At 49.0% G+C, this 16,244-nt stretch overlaps 1 protein-coding gene across 7 annotated transcripts; it reads right to left on the bottom strand.

The window, feature by feature from the left end:
• Positions 1 to 285: 285 nt before the first annotated feature.
• TNFAIP3 (TNF alpha induced protein 3) lies at positions 286 to 15,759 on the bottom strand. 7 transcript variants are annotated; one of them, XM_064598147.1, is made up of 10 exons: positions 15,479 to 15,759; positions 12,947 to 13,349; positions 11,813 to 12,122; positions 8,383 to 8,573; positions 7,569 to 7,716; positions 7,232 to 7,402; positions 6,222 to 6,402; positions 4,127 to 5,031; positions 3,281 to 3,477; positions 286 to 2,517 (listed from the first exon to the last, which is right to left on the bottom strand). In XM_064598147.1, exons 2-10 carry the CDS (start codon positions 12,962 to 12,964, stop codon positions 2,233 to 2,235), a joined length of 2,406 nt encoding a protein of 801 aa, XP_064454217.1. In that variant the 5' UTR covers positions 12,965 to 13,349; positions 15,479 to 15,759; the 3' UTR covers positions 286 to 2,232. The 7 variants fall into 7 exon arrangements, with proteins under 7 accessions (XP_064454217.1, XP_064454222.1, XP_064454219.1 ...); XM_064598152.1 differs by having other exon boundaries at positions 286 to 1,174; positions 3,296 to 3,477; XM_064598149.1 differs by lacking the exon at positions 15,479 to 15,759 and adding an exon at positions 14,724 to 15,300.
• Between the last annotated feature and the right edge of the window lie 485 nt (positions 15,760 to 16,244).

Genomic DNA, 16,244 nt, shown 5'->3' with positions numbered 1-16,244 from the left:
ATGATGGCTGAGAGCAGGAACCTTTGGAGGGCACAGGGACCTAATGCCTCCTGGGAAGGGGACGGGTGGACCCTTCCCACTCCTATGTGGGCCTCGGTGTCCCCGCGGTTGAACGATGCCCTACCCTCATGTCGTTACAACGTTCGCAAAGTTCTCTTACTACACGGGGGTGGGGCACGTGTCCACTGTCCAGGTGTACCTCGAAATGAAGCTGTTTGGGAGACATGGCCTTAGTATTTGGGTCCCTTTCTCTCACCATTTGTAAACAGAAGACATCAAAATCTGTTCTTAAATAATTTATTTTTTAATATTGACTTTTGTGAAAAGTTACACATACTTAGGAAAACTTGAGAGAATCCAACAGAGTAAACAGCTCTCTATTAGGGACAACTAAATGTGCAAATTTCAAATGCTTTCTATAATAAGTATAAATAATTCCATTTTTTCACATTAAGAATGAAAATATTGATACACACAAAATATTAAAATGTTGACTTTAGAATTACTGGATGAACACTGAAGTTTATTTGAGATCTTTAGAAAAAAATGAAGATTTATGTTCAGGAAATAGACTTAGGGCACTCGAGGTGTCAAACATGTCAGGTTAACACAGGTAAAGGCTGTGTAGAGTTAGATTGCTCATGTTTTCAGGTCATAAGTTCCAGACCCAAAAAAAAAAAAAAAATGGCAGCCTTTACCTCTGGGGACAATGTGTTTCCCCCTTTTTTTCTAGAACAGGTAGGACAGCAACACAAAGCAAACAGAAACTGCAGGCTGAGGACAGAAAGAAATTTCCTTATGCTCATGGTCACAGGGTTTTGCTGTCCCAGCGCTAAGCTGCCACTGGTTGTGAGGTCACTGCCAGGACACAGCGTTAACACAGCAAATAAAACTGTCATTAAAGGTCACATCGTCCCGGTGACCTTCTCCAATCTCATCCCCATTCCTTCCCAATCTTATCTCTAAGGAGGTAGGATATTCAAGGCGTCTGTCGACCGTGGAGAGCAGTTTTGGTTTTTTTTTCCCCGTCTGGCTAGGAAGAGGCTCTGACCCAAGTTTCATTAAGAAGCCTGAGCTTTTACTGAATACATCTTTGATGCAATTCCTTCTTTCTTAGGGAAGACAACCACAGTACATCGAAGAGACCAAATCCCCAAGGTACTCAGGAACTCGCCTGAAAGAGGACTCAATATGAATATATTATTTCAAGAAGACACTACAGCAAGCGCTTTACCCAGAGCAGAAGAAACGTCTTCATTTAAATACCCTTGAAGTTTGAAATAAAATAAATAAAGTGAATTACATAGACACAATAGGGAACTCACTTTAACAAGGCAGCTGGTTGAATTCATGCAAGCTGTATACAGATGGCGCCCCAACAACAACCAGAAAATAGGTTATTATTCAGTCTTCTACTTAAATCTCTAGGGCGGCATTTCAACATAAAAAAAAACCCCTCATACATAATATAAGGGTACATTATAAATGTACACACTTTTATGCACACCTCAGTTCAGGCTAACTTCTTTAGAAGTGAAGACAGTGATACCCAAAACGTCACACATATTCCTACTAGAATATTCTGATTTTTTCCAAGGTGCATACTGTAAAGAGCAGCTGGTTTGCTTTTCAGTGTGAACTGAGTCGGTCTCAGCAGCCTCAGAACCACAGTCTGTGGATGGCTCCGTGGCTGCCGCGTCCGCGGGAAACGGACGAGGCGGGGAGGGAGAGACCATTCACCCCTGACACTGAGTACGTCCTTCCGTCCGTTCTCCCTGAGCTTCCTGAACCTGCGGCCGACGGCCCGTGGGCGCGGCGGGTCAGCTCCACGGCTCGGAGCCCGGCGGCGTGGGGCTGGGCGGGGGTACGGCTCCGGGGTTCCCAGCCCGCCTGACCCAGCGTCTTCTCCCTTTTCTCCCGAGATGATGAAGCAGTCCCGGCACACATTCCAAGTCCACGAAGCTCCTGGCCTTCCGTGGGAGGCGAGGAGGAGGAGCCCCGGGCTGGACCGGACGCCATCCGCGGCCAGTCACTGGCCTCGCTCTCGCTCCCACTCCAAGGCCACCTGGGCAGGTTGGCGGCGACCGCGACCGCGACCGCGAGCTCCTCTTCGCTCCGCCGCTGCTCGAAGCCGCCCGCAGCTCCCCGCTGCGGCATCGCAGTATTTCGGGGCTAGCACCATGCCGGCTAAGGCTCGAGGGTCCCTGGGGCCGGGCCGGCCCGCCGCATCCGTCAGCCGTACAGCTGCTTGAACTGGAAGCACTCGTTGCAGTAGCCGCTACACTTGGCGTTGCCGAAGTGATCGCAGGCGGGGGCCCGGCAGCGCTGTTTGGGGGGCTCCTCGGGAGCCGGCTCACCCCGGCGGGCCCCCGCGCCCACTCGCTGCCCGAGGTGCTGGCACTCCATGCAGAGCTCCTCGCTGCGGCAGGCCAGGATGTTCTTGCAGGAGGCCCGGGCACACTTGGGCCTGGAGGCGCTCGCCGTGCTTCGAGGCGCGTCTCTGCGCTGGCTCGACCTCTGAATGGAAAGAGCAGAGACAACTGTTGGCCCCTTTGGCAGGGAGAGCACCAGGCAATCTCGTCTGATGGCGCGCGTGCTACCAAGAGCGCGGTGGGGGTGGAGAGCAGCCGCCTGACCCAGGGAACCAAAGCCCCACGTGCACTCTGTGCCCGGGAGCTCACCAAGCACGAGTGCTCCCAGTCCCACGACAGCAGGCCCGGCCCCACGGAGGCCAAGCGCAACCACCGAGCGGAGCCTGACCCGGAGGCCTGCGATTGCTGGTTCCGCTCCCTCCGCTTGCGTTAGTAAGTAATAAGCTGCCCTTCTCGAGATAGAATCCCCACCCTTCTGTAAACAACAGGAGAGGCACCCATCAGCCAAAGTTTGCTTTTCTTCTATGCCGCTGTGTGGATGCACCCGTCCTCCCCCTGTCTCCTGATAAAGGACTCCTTCCTGAAGTCTGCAGCTCGCTCAACCGCCTGTGTGGCTACCACCAATCACCCCGTCTCTGTTTGGCATCTGGCTTTTTGCAGACTTGAAGAGGTTTGATTTACTCTATGGCTGACTCTATGGCTGACGTGATTTACTTTTTAAATGAATTCTAAAGCACACTCAGGCCATGAAAATCAAGAGTAGCTACTGCACTTCCAGCCCCGGGGGGCCACAGTGACTTCTACCCCCCACCCCCCTCAGAGTCTTCCCCCGAACTTGGCAGGGAGGAAAGTCTATCAGAAGCAGGGGCTCCAGCAAGGAGGGCTGGCCCAACAGGGAGGGGAAGTACCTCAAGATGTCTCACCAATTGCTCTTCGGTCCTTTTTGCTTCGTGAAATCTCTGACTCTGAGCTTCGATGAAACACTTCTGACAGTATCCTTCAAATACCGTGCTTCCCAGGGTGCCACATTCCCTGCCCAGGCAGGGGACAGCGTTCTGGAACCTGGGGGCCGTGGGACTGGCTTTCGCGGAGGCAGTGACAAAATCTAAAAGAGAGGTGGAGCTCATCAGTGCCATGGGTGGTCTCCAAGTGGAGAGCAAGACACCGCCGTTAGAGACAGACAAGTTCTGGATACCGGTTAGGGCAGCCTGGGCCGTGCATCCGTGAGCACGGCCTTTTCTAAATTCAGCGAAAGAAAAAAACGATAATAATGCCATTATCGACACATCTTTGACTGGACAAAGGTCTCACTTTTGAACTTGCTGCACCAGCCAGATATAGTAACAGAACAAGCAGGGACATCAACTGCCTGTCCGTCCGTCCCTCTTTCAAGTGAAAGGTTTCTAAGACCACCCGTGTTTTCTCACAGTGTCAGCAGAAACTTCCCTCTCTCCAGCTACTGCCCTTCCGCTTTGGACTTTTCTCTATTTACACCTACGTGTCCAAAGAAGTCTTGTTTAAACTCCGCCTCACAAATGCCAGATGCTGAACGACCTACAAACTCTATCTACGAGGGGCTGCAGGGCTTTGGAAGGTGGTTTTCCCTGTCTTTGGCCTCCACGTGACCATCCCTCTGGGCCAGCCGCACTCTCCCCCACGGCCCAGAGGGGCTGCTTTCTTACAGCTCTGGAGCAAAACCGCCCCTAGCCCAGGGGTTTAGAAACGGGGGTTAGGAAATCCATCGTTTCACTCACGTTTGTTTTCTCTGTACTCGATGAAACACAGCGTGCAGAAGCCTTTGTTTTCTGGAGTCCCAAAATATATGCAGCCAGCTTTTCTGCACTTGCTCGTCCCCGCCCTGTCCCCTGGAGTCCGCAGGCCGGAGGGAGCCTCGGTCCCGGCTCTGTGGCAAGAATGTGGGGAGAGACTCTGGATGAGCTGCGAGGGGTCTGACTTGGACCGCTGGTGACAGGAAGGAGGGACGCTGGAGTTGAGGCCCGAGGAGGGCTCTGCCGTAGTCCTTTTGAAGCAAGTACTGCAGATTCCATTAAAGGTCCTGGTGACATCCTGCAGGCAGGCTCGGCACTTACCGGGGTCCAAGTGCCTCGTGCTGTCCGAGGGGTGGCCCGCGTTCAGCTGCCGGGCGTTGTGGCAGCGCTCACAAAGTCCGTTGTGCTGCACGTTCAGCGTGAAAGGGCAGCCGGGGCTCCTGCACTTCATAGCAGTGGTCTCGCTGAACAGGAAGAGGCTGGGTGCCGTCGGAGGGGCCGAATGAGGCCCCCCAGCTGGCTCCTCGGGGCTCCAGCCCACGGGCTCATAGGCCTCACCCCGGGAGGCCCCAAGGGCCATGCCAGGGAGCACCTCGGGGCCTGGCTTGGAGTGCAGCTTTGAGGATTTGCTCTGGGTCTTTTGCCGCCTCTCTGAGCACTCGTGGCACAGCGGCTGCGTGTTCACCGACATGAAGAACGGACAGTTGGGGGTTTCACATTTTATGTCCATGAGAGAAAGCTGCGGAACGGAAGGTTCCAAAGGATTCTGAGCATGCATCTCTCTCCGCTCCTGCTCGTTGTTCTCCTGCCATTTCTTGTACTCGTGCTGAACAAGTTCAAAGTAATCATCTACCAGATTTATTTCTTTGGGTAAGTTGGCTTCATCTAGCCTAAAGACCAAAAGGAAAAATATGAGACCACACACAAACACGGACACACACAAACACAGACACACACAGACACACACACGATTTCACATCATTAGCTCACAGGGCAAACTTTTAGAATGTGGATTATGGCAACAACTTGATAACCACTCGTTGAAATACAGGCCTACGATAAAGAGTCTGCACCTCCAATATAGCACAGTCCAATACCGCTAAGAAGATTTCACTATTTCAAAAATCACAGTCTTATTTAATCAATCTTGGTCCACCCCAAATTACTGATAATTCTAAAGAGAGGGCTATTCTGGGGATGCCTCTACACTTGGATGACTCTATTCCTCTTTTAAAAAGTCACTTTTACTTTTTAACTTCTCTGAGATCAAACTTTTAGTAAAGCATTACGTAGGCTGTTCATTTGGGACTAGTCTACATTGTAGTTCAAACTACTTTGGGACCTTGTTGCCTGTATCTTGCCGTTATTAATCTCAAACTCGCACCCGGTTGCTATCAGCATGGACTGCCCTGCGCGGTGACTGAGCAGCAGACACACCCACAGGCGCTGCCCACTGACTTCTGAGCCTCTGGCACGTGTCCGCCTCCGCTTTGAGAAACTGATCCTCCTATGCCTCCGTGGTCCCCTCTGGTCTATTTCAAGTCCTTACGAGCAGGCATCTCTCCAACATAAAGCCAGTGTTTAAGATCTGGATAGCCGCACGATGCGCACTCTGGCTCTCTCCTCCACTTTCCACGTGGCAAAAATCATACGGCTGCCACATAAACACATTCTACAACCCTGACTGTGTCTGATGTGTCTGTCCTTTCCAAGAAGCCAAGAGAAAAAGGTTTTTGTTTCCAAGAATTTTCACTTGCTAGCCTAGTACTAGGGCAATTAAAACACAACAAAACTATCCTTGGTTTAATATACTTAAAAGCCACAATTCTGACTGTCAGCATCCAGATGTGCAGGAAAGTCACCATGGAGAAATTACTCGTTCCCACGTGAAACCCAAGTTAGTACGGCCCCCGGTCATCCTTTCTGGCTGACTCACATACACCACTCTGAATTTGTTTTGCACTGGAGGAAACTGGCCTCAAATAACTTTATGGTTGAGCTCTGGGGTGGCATCAGCTTATGTGGCGGAAGTACAAGCAGTTGAAGACGACAAAGGACAGAGCTAAGGATAAACTCTTACTTTGCGGCATTGATCAAATGGGTGGTGCCGTGGTCCCAGCCTTGGACAGGGATTTCAATCACCATCAAGTACTCTTTCAAGAGCTTTTCCTTCATCTCGTTTTCAGAATCCGTCAAAAAGTGAACTTTTAAGTCTTCAAATCTTCCTCGCTCTCTGTTCACTAGTGGAACAGCTCGGATTTCTGAGGGAAAGAAAGAACACATAAGCGACACATGATTCTACTAAATGAGATTATGTGTGAGGCCGCATATATAATGATCACATTTCGAAAACACAGAAAGAATACAATGAAAGGGTGGAAAAGTATCACCTAGCCGCCGTCAGACTCAGATGGGAAAACAAACTACACTAAACTCTAATATGAAATGCTTTGTTCTGGAAGCTCAGAGAATATTAGGCAGCCTGGAGGCAGTGGATCTCGCTGGGTAAATCGCCACACTTCAGAACCAGACTGATATGAGTCTGAATTCTGACTTTGCCACTATCAAGCTCTGTGACATCGGGCAAGTTACTGAGCCTACCTCTCTGAGCTTCAAAGGTCTCATCTGTAAAACAAGACTCCCAGTGCTTACAGTCCATAGGGACGCCATGAGGATGAAATGAAATGCAATAACGTCCCGAGAGCACTTTGCACCCGGCCTCTTCCACTGGAAGCTATCATAATAATAGCTAACCTGACAAGACATTTTTACCTGCTCCATGCCAGGGCTCTGCGCACCTTACTCGGTCATACAGCAAAGGGCGGTGGTCACATGTATGCACAGATCTCCTACTTGCAACTAAGCTGTGGAAAGTGCTTTCCAAGCCATACCCAGAGATAGTGGGCACAGGAATTACCGCCACTGCATTACTGCTGCTAATCAAGCACGTGACAGAACACTGTAGTCACATAAAAATATGTAATAAACATATACGAGGCTATTGCCAGAAGAGCCCGATGTTCAGTGGGAACAGGGCGTCCCAGTATCTACCAGCAGTTACAAATGCGAATCAATGCTCAGTGTACTCACCAGGTCCGCTGTCCTTCAGGGTCACCAGGGGTACAAAGTGCTGGCTGTCGTAGCCGAGAATGATGGGGTATCGGTAGCACTCCTGAGCTGGCCAGTGGAGAGGCAGGTAAATCCCGCCCACCTTCAAGGGAGCAAAATTGGAACCCGATTCCAAACTTCTCAGCATTTTGTCTGTTCAGGGAAAGAACAAGAGCAATAAGGCCCTCAGGTGATTTTCATCAAATTCCCTTCAGCTACTATTGCCCGTGACTCGGGTAGCCTCGCTTTTTCCTAAGAGCTAAAAGCATGAAAGCTGACTAGCACTCAAATACAAATAAGCAATCTGCAGGCATCTCACCTGAAATGACAATGATTGGCCTTCTGAGGATGTTGCAAAGGACAAATACGTGTATTTCTTCCAGAGAGTTATACTGAAGTCCACCTCGGGCCATGGGTGTGTCTGTGGATGCCATTTTGACGAGGCTGTCCCATTCATCGGTCCAATTCTAAGGACAAGTGGGTAAAGGGAAAATCATGATTGAATGTACTATGCATTAAAAACTCAGTCTGACTTCGCTCTACAATTATTCATTTATATAACTCAGCTTACTTTTCCCCTTTCTGGAAATCATCATTCAAATGATCACCCTTTTTTCCCCATTTTGGTTTTCTTCCTTTACTTTATTCCCCACTATAAGGCCAACTTAAAAGTGGGGGAAGATGGGGACAGCACCTGCTTTCAAAAAAAATCCCTGATGAGGCCTAACACCAAAGCCCCTTATCCAAACGTGCATAAAAATTCCAAGCCTGTGACTGAGAATGGTGAGCCCCATGTCTGAATTTGATTGGCAGGCTCAGTAAAGCATGCAAAGGGCAATCACACTGGAAAGCAACCAAAACATCACAGGAAAGGCCATGAGCAGAAGCCCTTCTGCTAAAAGGAAGAGATCCACAGCTGGGAATCTGCTGCCCGGAAACCTCGCAGCGGTGACAAAAGCCTCAGGTTCATCCCACAGGGAGGTTTCTGGTGTTTTCCATGGACTATGCTTTGCTTAGCCAAGTTCATGTGACCTAGTAAATCATATGCTCCTTGAGAGCAGGGGCTGGCCCGAGAGACCCTTTCCCCACCATGGAGCTCTAGCGACAGGCACTCAGTGGGGAACAAAACATACCCGAGTGTCGTAGCAAAGCCCCGTTTCCACAAATTCCTGAGACTTAAGAGACTCCAGCTGCCAGCGGAATTTAAAGTTGCGTGTATCCGTCTCCTTGAGAGTGCTGAAGAGTGCCTTCCTCAGGACCAGGTCTGTGTCCTGAACACCCCACATATACTGAGAAGCAGCATGCATTAGGCAGTTGCCATCACCTGAGGACAGAAGCCACACACATCAAAGGCCTCGCAAAGGTTTTTTCGAATGCACTAGCCCTGCTGCCTAGTATGGGGGACCCAAAGGGGCATGTGAGAGATACAAACGGTTTACTTTCTTAGTCCAACAGCCAACTGAGAACATTTCACAAGGTGATGCCAGCTTTAAGGAAAAACAAAACAAAACACCACACTCTTTTCACTCTTATTTTTAATGACTGACAACAACAGAGCAAAGGGGCCAGGGACTGATTATCAGGGGACCTTGGTTCTAGCCTGGCTTGCCCTAACTGGTTTAGGTGTGACCTTGGGGGAAATTCCTCCACTTCTGAGTGTTTTTTTTTCTCTTTGTGAAATGAGGGTATTGGATTATGATCTCTAAAGTCCATCCCGTTCTAGCATTCCTTGATGTTTTGCCCAAGACACTGGCCCTATCCCTCTGTGGCTCTAGAGGGAACACACGGGGTAACATGCATAAGCCAGGAAGCTGGCTTGGCTCCATTTACTAGACAGGGACGGTCTCTGGCTATGACTCAGTGGTAAATGACTTGACCATTCCACTGAGGCCTCTGGGGCCTGGGATTTTCCTCTCCTGGTTTATAAAGTGGGATCGAGAACACCACATTACCTCCTCAGCCTGCCTTTGAGCATTGGGAGAAACAGGTCTAATTTTACTCCATTAATTTGTTACTTTCACAGGTTAAACCCCACAATTCAAGAGACTGCCTTTTTTCCAACCCCCAAACAATAAACATTTGGGGGGAATGTTTGATACCAAAAAAGTCAACTCCTTAATATCTTGTGGCCAAGTGCACCACTGTTTTTATAAAGAGTTCAACTGTTTTCTTACATTACTCTACAAGTAGGGTTCATCAACATTTTTTGAAATTTCTTATCAACTCTTCAGAGTCAAACTGTAAAAACAAAAACAAAAACAAAAACAAAACAAAACAACAAAGAAAACCCCTCAAGCATTTATATCCACAGCTCATATCCCTGCAATTCAAACATACGGAAAGATGAGCTAAGTAAGTATTCACAAGAATGAACAAAAAAAAGATCGCTCAGCCTTTTGTGTTGGCAGAAGTGTGGCAACGATTGCATTCTGTTGAAATTTCCCCTTTGCAAAATCTAGAGCAAAGATAAGGCTTTTTTTTCTTCTTCTGGTGCTTACTTTCAGTTCTTTATTGAGATGCACCAGTACAAAATTCCCTAAGCAACATCTGGAATTCCCCAGCGCTAAGTTATTTGACTAGCAATTGAGCAACAGCTATTGTACTTTTTGTTCTGGTGTGTAGACATTTAAACTGCTAAGGGCGCCCTGGACTTTCCAAGTGGGTGTGGTCAGGGTGAGCTGGAATAGGGCTACTCATTATACAAGTGAAATCGCGGCAGCCAATAGACGCTGGAATTTTTCACATCAAGTTTCAATTTTATGCCACCTACTCCCTTCCTCATTCACCGCAGTCTCATATCCTCAAATGCAAACTTGTGAATCACCCCCTGCCCAAACAGACCACTGACTTTGTAGAACCCTCCTAGAGGAGAAGGGTTAAAAAAAAAAAAAAAAAAAAAAAGTGCTTAATAAAAGCCAGAGAGTAAAAGTCCCTTTTCTATCCCCCCTCCCCTAAATATCTTTTTTTTTCCTTTTCCAGAATTTTAAGGAATTTTCTTGAAAGGGGGGACATAAAGAGGATCTGAGCCCCCACATTTCTATATCCCAGAAAATGTTATCAAGATGCACTTGCTTTTGTAGCTTTATTTGTAGCATGAATCTTTGTTGACTTTAATGACATGTCTTTGCAAAACAAGTGTTTACTATTTATAGCCATTGTTTTCTTAAAGGAGTAGTTCAACCTAAAATGTCAGTTAATTCTGTTAATGATAAGAAGGTTTTCCTCTTCCTACCACATCTCTAGTTTGGCAGAATCTCTCTGTTTCCAACTCTCCCAGAGTTCACTCCGTTTCTTTTTTGTAACAAAATGGGAGACAGTTAAAACCACAACTGTCAGGAATATAAACCTCTTGATGATGACTTAACATAATTACCCACTTCTACGCATCACTTGATTTAAGGCCAAGAAAAATGTAAACACTAGCTCTCCCCAGTTTTCATTCTACCTTTGTTTCTAAGAATCCGTGCTTCAGAAGTAGAGGCAAGACGTTGAAGTAATGCTCAAGACACCCCCCACCCCCGGGAGCACCGCAAAATACGTATCTCCAATCACTCCACACTACCCAACTCAAAAATGGCCAAGGTTAATGTACCAACTAAGTTAATTAATACTCTTATCCTCTCTTTGTCAACAAGGATTTCTGTGCTTGGATGTATTATTTTGATCGAGGTGGTCTTAAGGAAGAACTGTTACTTATGTAAGAACCTGATTCCTGCCCTCATCTCGACTATAAGCATTTAATTGATCGTGGACAACCTACTTGCTTCTTGTAATAATTAGCAACATTAGAATGTAGGATTTTGTATCTGCATGAAATAGTGTGCTTGGATGTGGCCATGATACACACACTCTTGCTCAAAGGAAATAGTCAAAAACACAAAACAGTAAAGTTTAAAACAGGAAATAGCTACTAGTGGTAAAGGGCCATTGGGCAGATACAGAGAGATAGCAAGAAATTCAGAACCAGGGATTCCTAAAAATAATGAAGTAGAGGTCTAAAGTCTGTGCTAAAAATCTCAAGTATCTTTCTACTTCATGTCACTGGACCCAACCCAACAGAAGCTAGGTAAGGGGAAGGCAGACAACAGCCATTCACTGGCTAAGCCCTAAAATGCCATCAATGCAAGACGTGTAAGGTCATCATTAGGAGCATTTTCTAATGATAGTGGGAAACAATAATAATACTAGTTTTCACACCACGCTCTCCTTTTGAACTTAAAGCCTTTTAATGTTTCCATTACTGGCCAGGAAAGGGTATTTTACAAATGATTACACAAACAGCCACAAAAATTAGATACGTAAGTCCTCCAATGGGAGGCACGGTGTTTAGAAATGCATTCCTCAAGCCTCAGGCGGCTCTCCTCTCTAATACGCACAATTGCGAAATATCCTTCCTAAAAATACTGGCAAAACAAGCTTGCTTTTATCACATGCCTTCTATAGAGTATTCTATACTAAGGGATCTATGCTCTCAAGAGACTTGAGTCTGGGCCAGCGCTATTACTATTGAATGAATGGGGACCCAGCACCGTGGGGGCCAAGCCTTAGACAAAAGCTTCTTACCATTCGTTTTCAGTGCCACCAGCTTCCTGACTTCTCGACACCAGTTGAGCTTCTTCTGGCTTTCGAGGGAGGCCTGGATGTTTCTGTCAATGAGAGCTTTGTGGATGATCTCCCGAAATTGTGGGCAAAACTGGCAAGTTCTGAACATTTCTAGTGTGTATCGGTGCATGGATTTAAAATGATGAATGATCCCATTGGTAGGCTTAAATATGTCTTCTGGAGTTCTCTCTCGTATCTTCACAGCTTTCCGCATGTTGCTCAAATACAAAGCCTGGGGAAGGAGTTGTTCAGCCATTGTGCTCTGCAACACCTGAAGAGGAGGGGAGAAAAACCCATTCCGTTAGCCCGGCTTTGATACCACTCCTATACACCTGCCTGCAGGAAACCCCAGTGTTTGATCTTGTCATTACCCTAATCTGTAGGCAAAAGATCTTAGTCACCTCTACTCCCAGGATACGAGCTGGCCCCCAAGATTAACTCACACTGGACTGTTGTAAGTTACATCATTTTTAAAGATTAGTCTAAACAAGAGAAGGAAGGCGGGGGGGTGGGTACTGAGGAGGAGGGGAATAACCCGTGTTTTCAGTAACGTTTGTCAGGGAGCCAAGCCTATCTGTCAGCACCAGGTACTGCACCTCATAACCAACAAACTCCCATCTGGTTCTCATGCCCCCCTGACACCGCCACTGGGTCTTAGGAGCTCTGAATGCCAGTGACGGCCACAAGGCAGCCCTGACAAGTCTGTAGGCTCCTCCCCTAAGACCACTGCTCAGCAACCCTTGCTCTCAGGCAAAGCCTTGATTGATCTCTTCTAAGCCCTCCCTCACTTCCTATACTGCAAAGTAAATGTTTTGCGAAAAATCTGGCGATTTTATGTTGTCACCTAGGCTGCTGCTTAGAGTTTCCTCTTTATCCCCAAAGAGAAATATTTATAAAGAGCTCCTTTATAAAATGTATTATAATACTTAAAAAGGTTAAAACTGAATATGTTATAGCCAATGAAAAAGCGGATTTCCAGTAAGATGCTTTGCAATTTTAAAAGCAAACAATAAGTCTTTTGGAACCTCTCCATTGAACTTCACAACATCAGAATGAGAAATAGAATTATAACAATAACAGAAGAATAAATTTTACACTTCCAAGAGCAGGCATCAGAGTTCCATTATTCCAACTCAACTGCCAACCACATTTATTATCATCCTCCAGGTACCAACATCAGATGCATTTCCCACCCTGTCTTCACCCTGAGATCTTCAAGCATAATCCACTGGTGGAAGGAAATAAAAGTCTGGAAGCAGGCAAGGAAAGATGGCCAGGGGGACACTCAGGACAAATGAAGGAAGCAGGGGACAAAACACGGCATCTCCAACCCATGCCAACAGCCTGGGATGTTGTGAACTGACGCAACACGGGATCCTTGCAGTGTGGAGATGTGTGGAAAGCCAGCTGTCGTTCACAAGCCTTCGCAGGGTGCCTCACTATACATCTTGGTTTCCAAGATGAAGACAAAGATGGCTTCAGAGCACGAAGATATTCCCTAGGAAGTTTCATGGCGATTGTTAATCTCACTCCTGTATCACACTATTCGCCAGGGCAAGCTTTTAGTTGAGGAAGACCTTAAACCTATGCAAGAGTGAGAAGAAACCTAGATTTTTAGGGAAGCCACTGCTCGGTGGGTCTAGGCTCTCTTAAAGCCATTGATGAAGTGGTTTAAATTCTTGCGATGCACTCAAAGTAGAGAGGTTGGACTAGATGACCCCAAGGTTGCTTTCTGGTGATAGTTTTGGATCAGGACTCCTAATCTGCTTGCCAGTGAGGCCTGAGGGAAGTAATTCTCTGGGTCAGTTGGTAATTTTTCCTCTGCCGTCAGACATTCCCTGAAGGTGGAACTGGGCAAAATTAGAGCAGGACCACAAGCACAACGAGGGGATAAAAACAATACACCCATTTCCACTTTGTGGCATGGCCAGCGTCTCGCAATGTCACCCATTCATCTGTCCATCACTCAAAAAGCACGGCCTGACCAACCTACTGAAGGTTGAGGGCCATGCTTGACGCTGGGGCTAAAAATCCAAGATGACCTTATTCCCCGTCTGCAGCCAAGACAACAGAAGTACAGGTCCTGCTCAGGTTCCACGCCATCCTGGGCAGACAGCTTTGCCCAGACGCCAGATCTCCCAACACCTGCCCCTCGCTATTCCCACAACATCACCCCTGTGGCCGCTGGGCTTGCTGCTCTCAGACGGGAAGAGGCGGGAAGTGAAAAGATTTGAAACAAGCAAGGTGTTGCTTTTTTGTTTTTCTGAGTCTCCTATTATTCTCTTCTCACTTAAAGATCTTTCAGCCAAGACCTCAAATGGTGAGAGTTGTAAGCCTAGGCAAGACATGCAAATGTCAGTACCAGATAGCCCAGGGTTATCTCCTTCATAGGTTTAGCCTTGCACAGATTGCAGAACCGTCTCCTTAAAAGAATCAAAACCCACCCTCCAAATTCCCAGTTCTCGTTAAGATTAAAGAATAAATGTTCCTGACCTATGACTGTAACATCCTTATAGGTACAGACATATGCTATCACCCTTAACATTTCCTTTACATTTTTTACCTCACTGACTTTTTATCAACAAATGCCTCATCGCAGTTTTGGAAGGTATCCCTCCGAAATTTCGAAAATTGTACAAAGAATCGCAAAAATCAAAGAACCACCTTAGACCATGAGAATGGAGCAGTAACCAGCTGCTCAATAATTGGGGACACTCAGACTATGGTCCAGAGGACTGTTGAATGAACAGCGGTGCTCCCCACATGCTGCCCTGAGACCCTGGACCAGAGACCAGCTTTCCAAGGAAAGAAGATCAGACGCAGGGAGAACTGAAAACAAAGCGGTCTCAAAAGAGCTGAGCTCCTTCCTTACTTAATACCACTGCTTTCCTGAGAGGCCAGGTGGCAGGATGTGGGACGCCCCGGGGGGCTGACAAAGACTGTCAGACTGTGGGGTAGGGGCTGGGGCAGGGGCCTGCAGATCGCTGTAAACTGGAGCACCCGAAAAGCAGGCCGACGACCCACTTTAACGTGCACACTCCTTCTCTTCCACTGCAGCGACTGAAGATCAGCACTGTCCCTCGACCCCACCCACCTCCCTGCACTTCACTCCCAGCGTCTGCAAGCCGACCCTGGACAGGCTGGCTGGCCGAGTCCCCCGCCCGCGCCGGGTTTTGTCCCTCCACGACATGCCACCGGCGGCTGCTGCTGCACAATCTGGGAAGAAGCCACAGCGGTTCTGCAAGGTCTACGTGTCCAACAGCATCCAGAGCTCGATTTAAAAATACAAAAGGCACGAAAAGGAGCGAAACCCCAAGGACCACCCGACCTAGGAGTCCGGAGGCTCCTCGCCAGCAGTCTGCTGCAGCTTAAGTTCTTGGCAGGATTTAAAAGGAACAGCTGGCTGGAGGATTCCAGAGCTGTCACCCGAACATCTGGCGCGGCGACCGCGACTCCTAGCATTTCAAACCTACAGTGGGCACCGACGGCCAACAAACTCCCCTCCAGGACCGCTGCAAAACCCAGGCCAGGTAGACGGGGCCAGCCCGCGAGTCGCCGCCAATTACGCATCCGCAGCCCTGGCCCCGCGGGAGCCAGTGGCAGACGGCAAGGGGACGCCGCGGTTACCTGTCCCGGCCGCGCGATCCTCCTCCGAAGTCCTCAGTCCAAGTCAGGGCAGGCGCGCGCCGCAGGCGGGGGTAGGGGCCGCGCGGAGGAGGCGGCCCATGGACGCCGGGGCTCGGCGCTCGCTCGCTGGCCCGGCCGGCCGGGGGTGTGGATCGCGCCCGCTGCCGCCCGCCGCCGCCGCCGCCGCCGCCGCACTTGTCCCGGCGGCTGCTGTCACCGCTCCGCCCCCACGGGCTCCGAGCTCGCTGCACTTGGCCCGCTGCGAAGACTGCAGACTGCCAGTTCTCTTTTTCCCTTTCTGTTTTACCGCCGGCGGAGAGCGGGGATTTCCACCCAGGGACTTTCCAGTCACGTGACGCCGGGCCCGGCGCCGAGAGCCGCGGGCCGCCGGCCGCCAGGGGGCGCAGGGGGGGCGCGGGAGGCGCGGGGGGCTCCGGAGGCGAATGGCGCCCCGCCCCGTCCCGCTCCGCCCCGCCCCTCCCCGTCCAGCTCCGCCCCGCTCCGCCCCGCCCCCCGCGCGAGAAACTCCTGAGCCCCGCCCCCGGGTGTCCCCGCGTGAGTCACCTGGGCATTTCGGAAGCTGGCCCAACGTCACGTCCATGTGGAAATCGCGGTGATGGGAACTGGAAATGAAATAGGTTCTTTTTTCTCAGCCGTTTTTCTGCAGAAAATCACCAACTGTGGAGAACAAGAAGGGAAATAATAAAGAAAGAAAACCCTAAAAACCACCCGGGCGTCCGGGACCACAGGCTTGGGGTCGGGTTTG

This window comes from Mirounga angustirostris, unplaced genomic scaffold (genome assembly GCF_029215605.1).
Source record: "Mirounga angustirostris isolate CCGP_5_RB_7025 unplaced genomic scaffold, mMirAng1.0.hap1 SCAF_8, whole genome shotgun sequence".
Lineage (NCBI taxonomy): Eukaryota > Metazoa > Chordata > Mammalia > Carnivora > Phocidae > Mirounga > Mirounga angustirostris.
Note: the sequence above shows the minus strand (reverse complement) of the source record. Positions and strands in the feature narration are given on the sequence as shown.

Excerpts from the sequence above, each read along its gene's own strand:
- TNFAIP3 (XM_064598147.1), bottom strand. Across the intron at positions 5,032-6,221 it reads CATTTGATCAATGCCGCAAA|GCTAGATGAAGCCAACTTAC; the intron begins GTAAGAGTTTAT and ends TTTGGTCTTTAG. Across the intron at positions 3,478-4,126 it reads CGAGTACAGAGAAAACAAAC|ATTTTGTCACTGCCTCCGCG; the intron begins GTGAGTGAAACG and ends CCTCTCTTTTAG.